Here is a 19,223-nt window from a genome sequence, read left to right as displayed (position 1 = left end):
CTCCCAATAAAGATAGGATGACACAAGGTGGTGGAGTCTTCTTTGTTTGCTCAAATACAAAATACTTTTAAACACAAATACAAAATGAAAGAATAAAGAGTTTAACATTTATCTCGAGGGAGAAGTGGGCTTCATTAGATCAGACATTCCCAGGCAGAAATCATGGAACCAGGAGGTCAGGGCTTGTTGCCTTAATTCCAGATCTTTCCTTCATCACATCAACCTCTCTCCGAGAGGTCTGGAATGACAATGCCCGCGATAAAAGGGTGGCCAGCACAACGGTAAGAGGGCTGCCACCTGGAGGGAGAGATGGACATTACAGGCTTAGAAACAAGAGAAAGCCCCATGGGCCGCGAGGCCAGGAAGCCTTCGCAGAAGAGGGATCTAAGTAGGTTTGAAATAATGGGAGGATTTGGATCCACACTGTTGTTTGCTCTAGAACGAAATTTTATCAGATAGGATGGTGACTAGCTAGGGGAACGCGGAAGTCCTCTGTGCCTCCTAATTTGGGGCAGAGCGCCCTCTGGTGGCGGACAGAAGAACCTTTGGAGGCTAGTACGATAAGATCATGGCCGATCAAGGAAGAAGCCCAAGAATATTGATCAGGGCCTTGGAGACCTTGTAGTCCATCCTCCTCATTCTACAGATGACAAACCAAGACCTAAGAAGAGGCACTGGTCTGCCCAACATCGCACAGTTAATGCCAGAGCTTTTGTTGATTCAGTAGAGGCTATGCACACACATCTGTGTGACCTTGGACAACTTACCTAACCTCTCTGAGCCTCCATTTCCTCTTTTGTAAAATCAAGAAGATAATGGTTTCTTGACTTACACCTGCTGGGGAATTAAATGAGGAAATGCTGTGAAGTGCTTGCTTTGGGATCCTTTGGATTGGGAAAGATCAAGGAATAAGTTAATAATGACCTTGGGAGAAGGGACATTTAAGTACACTGTCAATACTTACTTCTAGGCTTCCTCCACTGGTAAGTACTGATCCCCTGAAGCCATAACGGAGGTAGCGAGGATTAGGGCCAGTGTTCTGGCTGCTGGGCTCCCAGACCCGAGGCTGCCTGCACCTGGCCAGCACCAGCTGCACCGGCTGAAACTCTCTGGGCATCAGGCTGAGGGCAACAGAAGGCAAAGGCCCAGCCCCGTAGCTCTGGAGTTCTTGGAAGCCAAGGGCTACTTTATGGGGACTTTAGGTTCTTCCTGACCTTTTTCTCCTAGGGACAGATGGGAGCTACAGTGAGAGTCATTTTTATCTGTTTTAAATGCACTTGAAATTTTTTTTGTTTTATTGTTGACACTATTACAAATGTCCCCCATTTCCCCCCATTTTCTCCCCTCCACCAAGCCACCCCCCTTGTCTGTGTCCATGGGCTATGCATATTTGTTCTTTGTCTAATCTCTTCCAGCCCCCCCCCCCCCTTCCCCTCTGAGATCTGTCAGTCTGTTCCATGTATCCATGCCTCTGGTTTTATTTTGCCAGTTTATTTTGTTCATTAAAGTCCGTATATGAGTGAGAGCATAGGATAATTTCATTTTTTAACCAATTGATTCACATCACCATAGGTGTTTCAAACTCTCCCCTCCAGCACGTATATCAACCCCGTAACAGTACAGAAACACTCCCCGGTTATCGATTAAACTCATTATTCCTAACCCTTCATTTCCTGCAAACTTAAATCATCCTCACAGTAATTTGCTTTACAATCTCCAGGACCAATAAAATTGCCTCGTAGAGCCTTATTTTCCCTACCTGTAAAATGGGAGTGGTAACACCTACACCCGAGAGAGCGCCTATTTTCTGTCTTTGAGCCTAGAGGGAAAACGTCTCGGTGAAAGCTTTCCTGGTAGTGTTTCCTTCAGTGGATAGGAGGTTCCATGTTCATTTGGATGGAGAGACATCTCCAGAAAGCCCAGTGGCCTTTAGCTTTGTTCTGATGTCCCCCATGTCGTCATAGGTCCTGGCAGACCATCTGACATACGAGGGCAACCATGAGTATTTGTTACACTGACTCATGCGCTAATTGATAAAGCTCCCTAGCGTGGTGGGAGTGCGAAGACTGTCTGAATAATCAATGCTTCAAAGTTACTCATTGATTTTTTTTCATCTTCAATTGACATTACAATGTTACAAGATGAATGCCAGAAGGAAAGCTACACAAAACTATTATTTATTGGCAGAATGCAAGAGAAATAAACCTCTCTCTCCACCTGCAAAGCTGAGAGCTCTGAGAGAGACCTCAGAGGATACAGAAATCTGAGAAGGGAGGTGGAAGGGGAGGACTAACTTTGTGGGCTTTGGAAAAATAAAGGCAGGATGTTTGAGTTGGGGAGATGTAACCTTACAAGCCAATCCCCAAACCAGATGATATGTGAAAAAAATGAGACCGAAACACACTGTGCAACCGGCCCCAGGGCGCCCCTGAACCAGCGGTGGGTTGGGGAGCCAGAGCTTCTGACTTCCCATCTCAGCGCTTTCCTCACAACACAGGCGGTCCTCTGTGAGGGACCGAACATCTGTCGTTGGCCCAGCGGAGAGCACCAGGAATACCCCAGGGGTGACCTTAATTCCAACCCCAGGGCCAATGCCATGCTCTTTAGTATGGGCAAAGAAAAACCACAGACGCGTTATAGGTCCATAAGAGCAAACGTTTTACTTCTCACTTTATTCCAAAATAAATTCTGTGCACTGTGGCAGAAAAAAAAAAATGACAGAAATAATGAACCTTGCTAGTTTGGTAGAGACAATTGGAAACAAAGATCTTAAGCAATGGAGTGTAAGTGGAATTAAAGTAAATGGTCCAAAATGTAAGTCACACCTCATTGTATAGACAAAATGACCAAACCTGCTTGTCAAGGTGACTGGACCCAGGGGACTTGGAGTAAACTTGAATTTCCCAAGGGGCTTTGCGACGCATGGGTGGGCATGCGGCAGTGACTGGGCTTGTAGAACCTGTCCCTGGTTATTTGAAGGAGAGGGGTGTGCTTCTGAGCAACCAGGGGCCGTGTGCGAGGAAGGTGTGTTCCCACAGTATATCGAGGTGGTTCGTGGAGCCAGTGGAAGGACTCGGAGGTATGGGGACCCAAGTTTTCCCATCAGGGGGCCCAGCCCTCTCCTGAGCAATGGCCCTGTGGGGGCAGCCAGGATGCCTGGGGGCCTCCTCACAGAAGCGATCGATGGTACAGGCCTGGCCCCGGCTGGCTGTCACTGTCCACAGGCTCCCGTCAGATGGCAGACACCTTGCTCCTCGGCCCATCCCTTTGGTCCGGAGGTCACGCACTCAGAGTCCTCTGGATCTCTCTTCTTCACAACGAGTTTTCCCCCATAAAAGTCCACAAACTTGGGCTTTTCTCTCTACTTCCACAAGATGGATATAGCCTCATTTCTGACAATAATTTGGAACTTCTCTGCCTCCCCCCCCCACGCTGTTCACCCTGCCCACACACACAGAGCCCACTGCAGAACCACCTTCCTTGAACGTTGTCTGATCACACACACGAGGGAGCGACGAGTGGCCTGACCGCGTGGGCCCCTGGGGCCGGGGCATGTGTGGCCCCAGAGGACTTCTACCATGAGATGTTGGAAGTAAGGGACTGCTTCCCTTCGTACACCCCATTTAAACTTCATTTGTATACCACGCTGGCCTTGGCCAACCCTCCCACGGAAGCCAGGTCTGATGGCTTTTTGAGAAACAGGATGTGAAAAAAGATGAGAAGACAAGACACTCGGATATCAAGCCCCTTTCCCAAAGTCACACACACACACACACACACACACACACACACACATGCAAATTCCCACTGCGGTCAGGAACAGGGCCCCAGGGCTCCTTCCGGATGCACAGAGACGTCACCTGATGCTTCACTGCTCATTAAACCACAGATCTGAGAGCAGGAATGAACCTTGTCAGATCTGTCCCCAAAAGAGACAAATCATCCGAAAGTTTTCCAGATCTGTCAATGAAAGTTGGATTGGTTAAGAAGCAGCGTAGCATCTCTCCTCACCCCAAGCACAAACCCCTGGGTTTCCAGCTCTGTTCCAGCTCCAGTTCTGCTGTTTGGCCGAGCCGCATCATTCCAGGCTCAGCCTGGGTATGAGCCACCACAGTCCCCTCCTTCTCTCCATTGCTGCCGTAGGACGGCGAGTGTCCTGCACGGGCTCCTCACTGCCTGCTACTGTCCTCACGTATATGTGAGCTGCTTCTGCTCCCGTTGGGTCCTTCTCACGTGTGGGTGCTCTCCTAGGATTCTTGAGGACACAAACAAGTTTTAAAAAGTAAATACAGCAAAGACTTCTGCTTCTGGCCAAGTTGGAGAAACAACCACCAGATTTACCCTCCCACCTACTGCAACCAAAATTCAGACAAACCATCTAAAACCATAGTTTTTAAGACACTGGAGGTCAGGCCAGGAAGGACAGGGGTCCTTGAGAGACAGAAAAAGGGACCGGCCCACAACTGCCCGAGCTTGCTGCCCTGGGAGGGTTTGCAGGCCACTCAGCATTCTTTTGCTTAATGTCAGCATGGTGTCAGTTTTTCTATCCTTTTACTCTTAACCTGCTAGTGTCTTTATATTTAAAGTGAGTTTTAGTAGGCAATACAGAGTCGTATCTGGGCTTTACACCCAACTGAAGACCTCTGCCTTTTAATTGAGGTATTTGTATCAACCACATTTAATGGGATATTGACATGATTGTGTTTGAACCTTGCTACTTGTTTTCTATTCCATCCGTTTATCATTATGTTTTAAATCTTTTTTCTGCCTTCTCCAATATAGATTTTAGAAGTACCTTATTTAAGATCCATGAAAATAGTTTGTTGGGATTTATATTGAAATCACATTTATTATGGTGACTAATTTCAGGTTGTTTGACACCTTTGAGCTACTGAGTTTCCCTGCCCAGGAGCATGGTGTCTATCAGTATTCTCATTATTTAATATCTTTTACTAAAGTTTTGTTTTCCTCCATAAAGGGATTATATGTTTTTCTTAGATTTATTCCTCAGCATTCTATACATATTTTTATTGCCACTGCAAAATGGTATTTTTAAAATTTACTTTTTCTAATTCTTATTGATTTTTAGAAATGCAAATTACTTTTGTATACTGATTTTGTATCCAGTGAACTTATTCGAATCACTGGATAATTCTAACAATTTATCGAGATAACCATATCATGTGAAAATAATGAAGGTTTTGTTTCCTCTTTCTCAGTCTCATACTTCCTACTTCTTTCTCTCATCCACCTGCATTGGCTAGGACCTAAAGTTCAGTATTGACCAAGTGGTACTAGTGAGCGTCCTTAGTTTATTTCAGATTTTAAGGAGAATTCGTTAATGATCTACCCTTAGGTATGATGTTTGATGTAATTTTTTAAAAAGATATCTCCATTCAATTTAAGAAAGTTCCTATTGTGTCTTTAGGTTGCTAAGAGTTTTCACACCATAAATGACTGTTACATTTTTTTGAAGTCCTTTTTTCCTATTGAGAGGGTCACACGATTTTTCTCTTTTAATTTGTCAGTAAAATAAATCATATTAAATTGATTTTCTAATATTGAATCAACCCTGAATTCCTGTCCAGCCAATAAAAACACCGAGAGCCTCCTTTGGTTCTGAGCTTCCCTTGGCCATCTCCTCCCACTGGCGCTCACATGGTGCTTCCCTTGCGGCGAAAATGACTCCGATGCCCTGGTTTCACCAGGTTTGTGTGCTGTGCCATGACACAGAGTGATTCCAGCCAAGAGTTCTTACCTCAGCTATCTTGGGGTTGTCATCAATTTCTGAAATTTCACATGGCCTCTCACTTTCCTAAGTGGGAAAGGAAGGGAGGGAGGGAGGAAGGAATGAAGGAAGGGAGAAAGGGAGGAAGGAAGGGAGGAAGGGAGGGAGGGAGGGAGGGAGGAAGGGAGGGAGGGAGGGAGGGAGGGAGGAAGGGAGGGAGGGAGGGAGGGAGGGAGGGAGGGAGGGAGGAAGGGAGGGATGGAGGGAGGAAGGAAGGGAGGGAGGGAGGAAGGGAGGGAGGGAGGGAGGGAGGGATGGAGGAAGGAAGGGAGGGAGGAAGGAAGGAAGGGAGGGAGGAAGGGAGGGAGGGAGGGAGGGAGGGAGGAAGGGAGGGAGGGAGGAAGGGAGGGAGGGAGGGAGGAAGGAAGGGAGGAAGGAAGAGTCACAGAATTTGCACATGACCATGATTAAAATCAGTGGTGCTCACACTTAGGTTTACAATCACATTATAACCACCAGAGAACTTTGAAAACAAAGCAAAATAAGCAAACAGATAATAACTCTCTCCTCCCAAAATATAAACAAAAATACCATTGTGAATTACTTCAAAATAATCCAGCATTGACAGGGTGGAGAAGTGGGTAGGAATAGAGACCAAGTACAATTGCATGAATTGACAAGTTAATTATATTATTCTCTCTACTTCAGTATATGCTTAAAATTATTTATAATAAAAAGTTGTGTTTTTAAAGGCCAATGCTACAACTCTCTTATCCAGTGGTACTGATTCAATTGGTTTTGGCGACTGGTATTTTTGTAACCTCCTAGAGGATTTTAAAATGCACAGAAGGTTGAAAAACTATTGCCCAAATAAAAACACACCACCAGCAACCACAATACTTCTTAATGGTAACAATCGACAGCTTGTCAACACATCTTTACAGCCACAATCTCATTTCGTCCTCACAAAGTTGCCTGCCTCCTAAAGTAGGAGGGTAGTTTTTATGACTCCTATGGGGTTGACCTAATCAACACACAGAAAAGGTTAAGTCCCTTGTCTGGGACCAGGTAAATGACAACCCGGCAGAGCCAGGGCTGGAGCCTGGGTTTTCCGCCTCCGCGGGAATGCTCACCACTGTGAGTGCACCAGGAACATTCAGGAACGGGGGACGGAATCAGACCCCAGAGCCCAGGTGACAGAGTGTAGCACAACCCTGGGACCTCGCTGGATGTGGCTCTGGACGGCCTTTGAGCCCTGACGTGGCTCCCAGAGCAATCTGGCATTTGGAAGGGGTGGGGTTGGCAGATTCCCTTGTGACTGAGGTGCGTTCAGATGTGGAAATGGGCAAAGGGAAGTAGAGCCACACACTCTGGACACACGCCTGCCTCAGCACCTGTGTGTCTCCTGCCTTTGCCAAGATTATCTCCAGCCTCTCTGTGAAGCTTGTGTCCTTCTGTCTGTCAACTTGAGAAAAAACATCCACTGTATAGACAGGTGTTTGCCTTGGCAACAAAAGGCCCCTCCTCACCACTACTCTTTGTCACCCCAAACACCGTCCTTGTGGCCATATGACCAAGCAGCTCTGCCTGGAGTGTAATGGCATGAGTATGAGAAATTGAGCCCTGGCTGGCGTGGCTCAGTGGGTTGAGTACCAGCCTGTGAACCCAAAGATTGCTGGTTCGATTCCCAGTCAGGACACATGCCTGGGTTGCAGGCCAGGTCCCTGGTCGGGGGAGCTTGAGAGGCAACCACACATGGATGTTTCTGTCCATCCTTTTCTCCCTCCCTTCCTCTCTCTCTAAAAAATAAAGTATTTAAAAACAAGTAAGTAAATAAAAATAAAATAAATTACAAATAAAGAAATTGAGGTGCAGGAGCATCCACTGCCTTGTCCTCAGAAAGCAGACACAAGTCCTGACACATCTGCCCACAAGCCAGCTCACTGAAATGCCTCTTCCTGCCAACGCGCCCACACCCCGAGAAGCTGCTAGTCACCTCGGCGGACTCGCTGCTGCTTCTTCTTCGGTGAATCAGCGTCAACAGGAGTGCTACCAGCAGGGCGGTGGCCACCAGCGACGGGATGCCGGCGGCGAGTCCCAGCGAGGGCCCACAGTCCTGACCACAGAGAGAAGCAGAGTCAGGTTCTCTGGGAATCAAGGAAAGGTCGACCGATGAAAAATAAAACGCCACCAAAACCTCAAGGACCCTAAGTGTTATGCAAAATCAAAAGGGTAATGAGATATTGTGAAAAATGTTTGCAGTCTACATGGCAAATGACTCATTTTCATAGGATTTCATTTACATAGTTTAAGTCAATTAGAAAAGGGTGACAATCCAGTAGGAAAATGGGCAACAAAGATGAACAGACGCACAGATTTCTCACCAACGCTGGAAAAGCTGAGATACAACTCAAAGCAACCATTAGATGCCATTTTTACCTATTGGTTTGGCAAAATGCTAAAGGTTTTCTCATATCCCGCACCATTTTGATGTGAATGTTTTAAATTTATTTGCACTAAATGCATTAACCAATTAATTTTCAAATTCTCATTTTGTTTTGATATGAGTGGAAATAGCCGCATAAGTTTTTGGATTTGCAGGTTATCTGGAAATATCAAAGATAATCTGCAGAATCCATATAAATACGGGATTCTCATATATAACATAAATACAGGAAAAGTACATGCATCATAAATATATAGACTGATGACTTCTCACACGATGAACCCACCCATGTACCAGCATTCAGACGAAATACAGAACTTTACCAACCCCCTAGAAGCCGCCTCATGCTCCCTTCTAGTGAGCCTGTGTGTAAGACTATTTTGAAATCTATCGCCGTAGATTAGACTTGTCTTTTTTCAGCATCCTCCAGATGCACAGAGAAAGCAAGTACAGCAAGTCCTCACTAAACTTCCTGGCTGGCTTCTTGGGACGTGGTGAAACAAAATGCAGTGAAGCCAGTCTCGCCGTGGGCTGATGAATAAAAACAAGAGCTCAGTGTCTACAGCCTCTCACCACGCTACCACGAAACCACATGGAACAGAACGCCAGTCCAGGACCTGCATGTTTAGCTTCTTTTGCTCAGCACATTGTGAAATGCACCTGTAATTTGCACACGCTCCCTCATTTCTGAGCTGAGTTGATTATAAGAATAATAGTTGAGTCAGATTCTGTGCTTGGTAACAGTTCACATGTCAACTTTATCTACTCCTCCAAACAAATGCGCAAGATGGGGAGAGCATTCTCATCCCTGTTGTATAAGTGACCAAACCAAGGCCCCGAAATTTAAGCGACATACTTACTGCTTCTTTCCCACCTGTAACAACTGGAGAGGACGTCTGTGTGGGGAAAAGAACATACAGCTTAAGAAAACAAATCTGTGGGGTGAATACCACACAGGCCAGTCTGTCAAAGGTGAACCTCTAATGCCTAAAGTTCACCCTCTGCTAAACGTCCTGTTAAAAGCAACAAATGACCACTGTTGCAGGAGACAGCATGGAAAGAGCTGAGAGACTGCGTTGCTGTTGCTGGCCAGTGGCTACGTCCTGGTTGCCAGGCAACACCTTTTAACACTTAGGCAGCAGCTGGGAATGGGCGACCAGAGGGGGGACATAAAGGCAGGGCCCTCACCACTGCAATCTAACAAAGAACTTAATCCAGGAGGCTGAAAGCTAAGGAGGACGTGCCTCACTGTTGACCCAGGTGCCCTGAGTCTGGTTTGATAAGGCTGCCAGGCATCGCAAATCACGCAGGTGAACTATGATGAGTGGGGGGCAGCCCTTGAAAGTCTGTGTGCATCATTGCCACCAGCTGGGAAAAGGAAAACCTTGAGACTGTGTGTTCATCCCAAGGCCTGGCAGGGGGGTGGTCTACAACGCCCAGAGAAAAAGCCCATGAAACAACTTTGGTTAACTGCCTGCCCCCTGTCAGATATGCAAGATGAACAAAGAGAGCCTGGAGCAAGACAAGGATTCGGGCTAACGTACCCCACACATACCGACATTTGGGTAGTGACATCGCCCTGGGAAAGCTGCCACCTTTACCTGTCAATCAATATGTAACTCCCTCACCCTCACCCCGCCAACCATGTAAGTCCTCAGGACAAAGGACACACGCTCTTCTTTTGGCTCTTTTTGCCACACAGGGGGTGGGGGAGTGGGCCCTGGCCACCCGGTCTCTGGCCACCCTGCTCTTGCCACCCTTGCTGTTGCTGTCCCATGAGAACCTAGCACTAATAAACCGCATGCACGCCAATAGGCTTGCTGGTCTGTAATTCTTTACTGTGTCAGCAAGTAGAACCAGGGTGTCTCCCGTAACACCATGACTGCCACACAGAACCTTAAATGACTGTTTCCCAGAGAGAAGAAATGAAATTCATCCACAAGGAGAGAGAATTCAGAAATTCCAGTAAGGCCTTTGTTATTTACACACATGGATGTGCCTTAACACCCTTTTACAAATCCAAAAGGCTTTCTCTTGTCCCAAGTCCCCGTGTCCTTCCCAGAACACTTTGGGCCTACCTGTCCCCACTGCTGGAGGGAAAATTATACAGTCTGGTGGAAGGTGGGCTCCTTAAAGACGCCTTACTGCGTTCAAACATGCGATGAAGTCAATGCCTTTGTGGGAACCTGAAGTTGGGAATGATCCATGTTCCTGGGCTAATTCCACATTGAATTGCCTTGCAGAGTGCCGGTTCACACCTCCACTTAAGGAGGGGCACTGGATCCCACCCTTTTATGAGATATTTCAGTAATAGTCCCACCTGGATCAGTAAGGCTCAGGGAGCCAAGTTCTGCATTAGCGTACCCTGTGTACACCACGCTCAGTGGTGCCATGTGAGGTTGAGTGTGGGTCCTGGGCTCCTGGCCTGGAGTGGAATGGCAGTGTCTCCAGTTACAGGCTAAGGGGTCTCATTCCTTCATCTATGAAATAGGATGTTAGTACCCACCTCTAAGTGTAAGACTTCATTACTCCTTTAAACTGGGCAAAGTTCTGGTCAGCCCTGTTGCTTATTTAATATTCTCGTTGACCTCATGGATACTTTGGAGTCCCTGGGGTTGGGGCTTTGACAATTTTTGTCGCTATTTCACAAAAAATGAATTAGATCTCAGAGAAGTTACAGGAGTTTGTCTATGGTTCCATAGGTAACCATAAATCCACCCAGAACTTGGGTGTTTGAATTGCATGCCTAGGTCTCTTGCCTGGGGAGTTTCCATCAAAAGAGGAACGTGATAAGGGAGGCATTGACATTTGGTACTTACATGGTTACAGTTTCACCTAAACACAGTCTCCACCCCGCCCGCCCCCATATTACCTTAGTGCTGTATTTGCCCAAAGTGCTCCATTTCTCCAGGTAGTGGTAAGAGTCTAATACCGTTTCAGGTAAGGTATTCTATCTTCAGGTTACAGAAACTCATTTCAGCTGGATTTGATTCCCCAAAAGGAGTTGACTCTAAGCATTCTGGGGTACTTTGTGGAACCCCCAAACAGCAGGAATCTGGCTTCTTCAGGGACTAAGAGACTGGGAATTTGTCAGGACCAAAGCCATCCCTCCTGGGGTCTCTCCATCGCTCCTGGGCACATGGCCTTCCCCCTGTGCTCCTCTCTGTCTGTCTGTCTGTATGCTTCCTTCTTCTCTCTGCAGGTGAGCTTTCCTGGCCTCGTGAGCACCTGCCAGTCATGCCAGCTGATGCTCGTGGAGTGCTCACTACGTGTCAGGCTGTTCGTGGGCGGTTCCTGTATCCACTCATTTGTTCTTCACAACAGCCAGGGAAGCAGGACGACGGTGACCCCCATTTTACAGATCAGAAGAGTGAGACACAGAGAAATGAAGTAACCTGTGTGAGGTCACACAGCCCTGAGTGGCAGGCGGCGAGTGGTCTGGCCCCGGTCCAAGCTCTTAACTGCTGTTGCAAAACCCAAACTCACTTTTTGTACTTGACAGTTCAGGGGCCAACTTGCCCTGTTCCCAACTCCCCGCAGAGGCTCTGATGAGCCAGGTGTCTACCGCTGTCCCCTTCCCAGGGCACTGGCACGCAGCTGCACCAAAAAGGGACGTCGTGTGGTGGAGACATAACTGCCAGGTGGCGTGACCGCCCGTCCTGGTTTTCCTGAGAGGTTGCCTGGGCTGTAGCACATTCAGTGTTAGGGCCAGGGACCCAGGCAAGTTGCCTTTAAGGATGGGCCAAGCCGGGATAAGACAGAACCCGGGGTCTTTACAGACCTGCTGAGTTTAAGCAGTAAGGGGGAAAGTTCCATCAGTGACCGTACTAAAAGATTTTGACAGTTAAGGAGAGGGAGGGGGGAATTTGTCAGCAAACAACAGGCAGAGGCTGAAGCAGGGAGCTGAGCAAGTCAGGGAGGTTCAGAAGGCAGGATCCCACCAGGAGAGTGCAGCAGGTGCCAGGAGAGGGGGGCGGGGGACAGACCCCCAGGGCAGCCAGCAGGGGGCAGCAGGAGGCTGGCAGTGAGTGACAAGGCTGTGTACCTTCCTGCCGCTCTCCAGAACGGTGCCCTCCTGTCACAGGAGACTGAGCCCTGGCTCAGGTGTCCTCTTACCAGATAGATTCAGTTTATTCTCTTCAAATAACCGTGCGACTTATCAGAAACTTTTGGTGCGGCCAAAGCCACTAAAAACTGGGCCCGGAAACTGCCTCACTCAATCACAGCAGCACTACTGCTGAGAAGACAGCCCTGGCTGCGTCATCCCCACAGACGGGAGAACAGAGATGGGCGAGCAGGTCCGGGTGGGAACGGTACGCCTCCACCAACTGAGGTCGCTCTTTCCACTTGCAGCTAAATGTCGCAATCAAGCGCCATAAGGTGCTCACACTCGTTGACCCCAAAGTCCCCTTCTAGACTATACAAGAAAGAAGTCATCTTCAGTGCAGGTGGGGATTCATCTCAACCTGCATGTATCACAGAACTACTCCTACTCATGATTAAGCAACTAGGAAACCGTCTGCTTGAAGAAATATCATGCGGCCAACCTCAGTTGTGGTTATAAAGGCCGAGGGAAAACATTTACATAAAATTACATGTAGGGTAAGAACCCGGTGGTACAAAGTCAACATTTCCCTAGAGTCACCCAGGACTAGAGGGAATAACATTTTCTGCTGATGGGAACATAGGTGAAGTTTCCTTCTTTTTTGCCATTTTCCTTTTCAAACTATGTTTATAATTTTCAGCATTGAAAAACTTTCTCTCGGCAGCCTGCAGCTCCTCCTAAGTGCCCCTGGAGAGCTGGACTCATTGTACATGGAGTTTCTGTGACAGTGTTCTGGGGCCCCGGGTCGGTTCTGCCCCGGTGTTTGGGGGAATGAACAGGGACTGCTGTACTTACCGTGTTGGCTGGCAACGTGAAGTTCAGTGAAAAACTCTGCAAAGGAGAACAAAACTCTAAAGCCCCTGGGAATGGTCAGCCAGGCCCCCGACCTCTCCACACAACGCCTCTGACCCTGGCGGATTCTAAGAGCTCTCAGCGACCCCTTAGTCTCAGTCCGCCCATGTCCTCTCCCAATCTTGGCCCAAAGAGAGGGCAGGCGAGCCCACGAGCCTGAGGTCACGGGCTCCGCCCTCAGCATCAGGGCTGTCCTGCGTCCTCTCCCCTCCCATGTCCTCAACCAGGGCCAGACTAAGGGGCAGGCAGCAGGGCTATTGCCTGAGGGATCCCAATCCCCAGGGGCAATATAAACACCACTAGAAATTCAGCAAAGTGCTGAAAACAGTTTCTTCCCCCCCTAGACTTCTTCTCAGGGAGGGAACTGTGTGAATTTAGAAATACTTGGTACTTGCTGCTTGGGTAGGAAGTAACCCTCCCCCCGACCCCCATCCAGGCACCTGCAAAGGACACCTGCTCCTTGCATCCCCTGCCCAGGTGAGAGAACCTGAGAAAGACAAGGCTGCCATTTTTGCTGAGTCCAAAGCAGTTTCGAGGCTGGAGCCAAGCTGGTCAGGACGACAGAGGGAAGCTCACCCTTCTCCACCCTCCCCCACTCAGCACCCAGCCTCACCTCCCCCCGTCATATGGAGTCAGTATTTAAAGTTCGTGGGCTCAACGGGCACCGAATTGTTAGCCTGCCCAGTGTCCACTACCTGGGTCAGGCCCTGCCAAGGGCCTGCGCTGGCCCTTTCCCCCTCCCGTCTTCATCTTTTGTCACTATAGTTTGGGCTCATCAATGCCGCTCTTTCCAGGCTACTCTTCCCAAGACCAAGACACTGTTCCAGGACATCAGAGCAAGAGGAACAACTTGGCCACCACAGTCCAGGGGCCTCTTGCTCACGGGACCAAACCGCTGTGGGTGGTTGCTAACACCAACCGAGCCGACAGACACTGCAAGGATGCTGGTCACCGCGCTGGCCACAGCTGCCCAGAGCCTCATCTCCTCCGTGCGTGCTGGGCACTGACGTCAGCAGGCTCAACACAAAGCTTCCTTTGGGGCCCAGCAGACGGGAGGAGCAGCGATTTGCGGGCCACTGCACGTGCTGTTTATCAATATTTGGATGACGAAGGCTTTGGCCGGTCTCAGAGAAACATTCATGTGTTGTAGAAACACACTACAGTGTTCTCACGGAGAGAAAAACATCACGTGAACCTGGGTGGAGAGAATCTGACGCAGTGTTCTTCAGAGGCAGCTGGGCAGGGTGAGGCAACTCTGGGTTTGGAGTCACCTCATCTGGATCCGAGTCCAGACTGAGCCACTGAGTGGCTGTGTGGCCGTGGAAAAGTGACTCACGCTCTCTGGTCTCCACTTCCTCACAACAGTTCTGTTCTCCCAGGTTCTGGCTTTCCATCCTCACAACGGGGCTATGATTAGCTTGCCCTGCCCACCTCACAGGATAAGTGCAAAGGACATAACATCCGGGCAGCTCCGTCCACTCTAGAAACCACTCGAGGTGTGTGCGGGTCGCGTGGGCCGTATCCTTCCTGAGCGGGCAGCACGGGGCCGGGCACAAGGAAGCCACATGCACAGGAGCTCTTTTTCCGACGGAAGCACATACGTGGGGCAGCCTTATTCAAAGCACTGCAATTTGGGACAATACACTTGCTGCTCAGATGCACTTACCGTTGGTCTAAGCACAACATGATACCTACGTGACGGCTCTGAAGGCACGTTAGGGTCTCTTGTCAGAAGAGAGTAGCTCTTGTTGTAAAGTTGCTGTTGTGAGGGGGAGGGGGATAATTACGCCCTGTCAGACACCTGTGAAGGGCGAGCTCTCCTCCCCACGTCCTGCGTGCGGGGACTGAGACCAGGTAGGCTTCTGCAGGCCACCAGCTGCTAAGTGGCAGAGGCTGGGTCAGACTGCAAATCCTCCAAACTCCAAAGCCTGAATTCCACCCCTTTTAATCATCCCTTTCACCAGGAATCTCAGAAGCCTCTTCTGTTTTCCCTCTTCACTTAGCACACTTCACCTGAGTGAGTCACAACCAAATACGCTTGCAAGTCAGTAAAAAGAGGTGGGAAGTTGCTGACCAGGGGGCAGAAGGCGGACTGGACAATAGGGATGAAGGCGAGGATTGGACCCGTTGCTGCACCTGGGAAGTGAATTTAGCTGAAACATCTGCTTTGTGCCCTTCCTGTACGCAGGATGTTACAGGCAAAACCATAATATTAAGATAAAAGATGAGATCAGCAAAGAGTTGGTGAGAATTTTACAAAAAATGATTAGTATTTTGCACACAGGAAAATAATTTAAAACCAGTCCCCCTGACTTTATTGTACCGAGGAAAATGTTACATGAGAATTAGAGATGTGAGCTTTAAAAGCCTGGGAATTGTTTTTGCGGAGAGAGAATGAAGGTTAGGCTGAGCCAGAGGTGCCGGCTGTCGCTTACCATTCCGAGGGCCTCCTGAGAACCTTCCTCAAATGCTTGTCCTCAGCAAGCTCCTGTCTCTCCAGAGTTACTGGCTTGTGTTCCACATTTGTAGGGACATCCAGCTGGGCGAGCAAGGGTGACAGGGCAAGAGGTGGCTCTAAGAGAGCCCTGGCCAAGCCATTTATGGTCAGGGGAGTAGCCAAGTCCTCGGCCCGTCCCTCAGGGAAGATGGTCCCCTGCTCCACAGCCGCTGCTTGTGGCCAGGGTTACCCACCCTCTGTGCCTTTACTTCCTGCTCTTCTTGCTTCTCAGGTCCCTTCCTCAGCAATACCTCCAACTCAGAAAGAACCCGGAGTTGGCCCGGGGGCTCAGAGGCTCCCGCAGCTGGGAGCTCTTTAGAAACAATGGGTGACTGAGGCTGAGGCGCCCGGGCGGCCGGCAGCGCGTCCCAGCCATGATGGAGTTGGCACGTCCCCAGCATCCCTGCAGAGGATGCCTGGGACACGGGGTGGGGACCCGCTCTGTGCTTGCGGCAGGACTGTAGTGGCCACAGGGAACACACTCCCTGGCCAGTGAGCTGCCTGCTGATGAGCTTGGCCTCACCCCTTTCTGTTCGCACACTCTGATGGGGACCCTGCTAGAGCTGGAGGAGGCTGTTGACATGGGCCACTTTTTATTTCTTATGAGTTCTCTGCTAGGAGTTCGCTTCTTTAAAACAGTGAAGGAGTCGGAGTCATGTGCCAACAAAACAATGGTTAGGAGCAATAAATTTGATCATTTAAATGAGTGCATTTCTTCATCTATTAACAAATCTTTTTGATACCTTCCATTATTCTGGGCACTGCTCTCAGAAATGGTGATGGAGACAAGTGAGGCCCCAACTCGTAGGGACTGTAGGTCCCAGCGAGGACAGGCAGACAGCCATCACTGTGGAGCAGCAAACAGGCTGGAAAGGAGGAGTGAGCAGTGGCCCGGAAGCAGTTGATGTCCTGAGAGAGGACATTCAAGCTGTGTGTGAAAGATGAGAAGAGAGTCCCAGGCAGAGGGAACAGCAAAGGCAAAACCCTGGGGCTGATGCAGGCGTGGTACATGGGATAATGGAGGGGAGAGAAGGTGAGGGAAAGCGCAGAGTGAAGCCGACCCCTGGGTTTGACTCTCAGAGGGAGAGGAGGCCCATTTGCTTTGTCTGGCCATACTCGAGAAACAGATTTGGGGTATGGGGTGCAGGCAGTGGGGCTCTGACATGAACGAGACCGATATGGTCTCTGCCTCATGGGGTTTCTAGTTCCCAAGGTGATGCCTAAACTGAATCTATCAGCACCCAGGTGCCATGGAGATGCAGTCCAGAGAAGTCTGCATTGAAAGCCTTGGCCACCCTTCTGAAAGCGGTGTGGTCGTAGGCAAGGGAAGTCACTCCTTCCAGCCTCCCTCCCAAGCTGTAAAATGGGGACGGTGCTGTTGACAGTGACTGGGCTACCTAAATCGGCACATCTGGTACAAACTACGCTTCAGACTTCACTCGGTGGGCCTAGAACCACGCCTGCACCAGACAACTGGACCCAGGAACTTCAGCTCATGGTCCCAGAGCCCTCTGGCCAGGCTGTCTGTGGGTGGGCGAGGCCAGAGAGGTCCTTTTCTGACTTTTTGTTGGCTAGGCACCCACTGATCACTGACCCTTGCTCCAGTGAACATGTCAGTCCTTCGGAAGAATTGCTGTGACCTCTAGTCATCGGTGCCCTGGACTAGATGCCTGGGTAGCTCATGGGCCCCTGGCCACAAGCATCACAATAGGCTCTGACTAAGAAGAAGGGGTTAACTGGTCGGGTGTAGTGGAGCTCAGGCAGGGAACCGGGCTGGGGGAGGACAGCGCCACGTCGCTCCTGAGGCTTCCGCAGCAGGGACGCCTCCCAGACGGTCCGCTCCGGATATCCTCCCGGGGAAATGAGCTCCAAAATATTTCAGCCCCTTTCCCCTAAATCAAGACTCCAGTTCCAGGAAGAGGATCTTACGGTCTGGCTCGGGTCTTGTGCCCAGAGGACCTGCCACCAGGCTGGCAGTCTGCCCAGTGTGGGTCCCTCCAATGTGAGAAGTGTTGGTTCTACAAAAGGACCTTGGCACCATCCCCTGAAGAAGGGGGCACGGGTGGAGTGAGTGGGCTCTCTGCCTCCAGAAGTAGTAGGCTGAGGATTATTTCCTGAGATATTGCAGAAGGAATGCCCTTAGTGGGTGGGAGGTTAGAGCCACCAATTCTGAGATTCTCTTATCATTTATGCCACCATTTCCTGTGGGGACCCTGATATTATGCCACCATTAACATTTGTACAAGCCCAGGCACACTGATGGCTTGCTTGCCAGGTGGTCAGTTTAAGAAGCTGGTCTGCTCTGCCCTGGCCAGTGTGGCTCCGTTGGCTGGAACCTCATCTCAAAGACTGAGAAGTTGCAGGTTTGATTCCCGGTCAGGGCACAAACCCAGGTTGTGGGTTTGACCCCTGGTTGGGGCATGAACGAGAGGCAACAAATAGATGTCTCTCTCTCTCTCAGCAATGAAAAAATGTCCTCAGGTGAGGATTTAAGTAAATAAGAATTTAAAAATTAAAAGCTGGTCCATCCTAAATGATAGGTGGCGTTATTCTAACTGCTAAAATCTTTATCTAAGAAGGCAGTAAGGAAGTAGCGACGACGGGAAGTGTTAAGCAGCAGCACTCTGGTCGTTTCCCTGTCCGTGACTGTCTTGGTGAAAGCCATGGGGGGTGGGTGGGGGCCCACCTGGGGGGAGGGGGCCCACCAGGTATCTCTAGCTCAGTCGCTCCTCGCCTGAAGTCAGGAGCAGCCTGGTGAGTTGCTCCGGCCAGTGACACGTGGGTGGAAATGAGACACCACGCACAGGCATTGTGAGAGCCAGTGTACGGTCCTCCACACCGTCTTTCTGTCTGACCTGGGGGCCAGCAAGGCGCCATCAGCCCAGCCCAGACCTGGCTGACGGTGACCTGGAAAAGCCGCCAGGTACTAGAAATGAGTACGTAGTCTGAACAAGAAACAAACCTTCTTATGTAAAGCCCCTGACGTTGGAGGGTGTTTTGCCCGTACGCTACTTTACCCCGCTGATGCATCAAGCCGTCGTACCCTTGCAGCTGGGAATCATCCTTCAGGTACCTGTGACCACAAAAGGTAGAAAAGCCATAAAACCCTGACACCGTACAGCTAGAACAAACCCGGCTTGTGTTAAATAGTTTGGCATTAATTTTGAGTGTGTTTAAAAACATGGTCCCTTACTAACTACCCTTCCCTGATGTGACCCACAAAACTCCAACATACCTAAAATTCTCTTCCTCTATCTGGTCAACCTACAAAGTCTGTTCTCGATTAGGTGGAGTCTCTGTCCTCAGTCTCTGTCCTCGAGTCAGACCCTCTGCCTGTCAGGGCCCCCACAGGAAATGAGTGATACACTCAATTTGCTGTATCTAGGGTGGTGGGGCTTATTAAAAGGACCATTTATAAAGGTCCCCTGGGGGGGACAAATAATGCAGCACCCCAGGGTTAGGCCAGCAGAGTGTCCTTACCACCCCTGGACCTGAAGGGGCAAGTGGAAGGAGCGGCTGCCAGAGCCCAGAGAGAAAAGGTCACCTTCTAGGAGCCATGGCCTTCAATGTTAATGTCAGATGAGGTCCTCAGGCA

At 49.6% G+C, this 19,223-nt stretch overlaps 1 protein-coding gene across 1 annotated transcript; it reads right to left on the bottom strand.

Moving 5' to 3' along the window:
• Window positions 1-3,803: 3,803 nt before the first annotated feature.
• Window positions 3,804-15,801, bottom strand: OPALIN (oligodendrocytic myelin paranodal and inner loop protein). Its single transcript, XM_045197523.3, has 6 exons — window positions 15,567-15,801; window positions 13,075-13,110; window positions 9,035-9,070; window positions 7,725-7,844; window positions 5,759-5,815; window positions 3,804-4,255 (listed from the first exon to the last, which is right to left on the bottom strand). The coding sequence occupies exons 1-6, from the start codon at window positions 15,567-15,569 to the stop codon at window positions 4,079-4,081; spliced, it is 429 nt and encodes a 142-aa protein (XP_045053458.2). The 5' UTR covers window positions 15,570-15,801; the 3' UTR covers window positions 3,804-4,078.
• Between the last annotated feature and the right edge of the window lie 3,422 nt (window positions 15,802-19,223).

The sequence above is a fragment of the Desmodus rotundus genome, chromosome 4 (assembly GCF_022682495.2).
Source record: "Desmodus rotundus isolate HL8 chromosome 4, HLdesRot8A.1, whole genome shotgun sequence".
NCBI lineage: Eukaryota > Metazoa > Chordata > Mammalia > Chiroptera > Phyllostomidae > Desmodus > Desmodus rotundus.
This window is presented reverse-complemented; position numbering and strand designations above follow the sequence as displayed.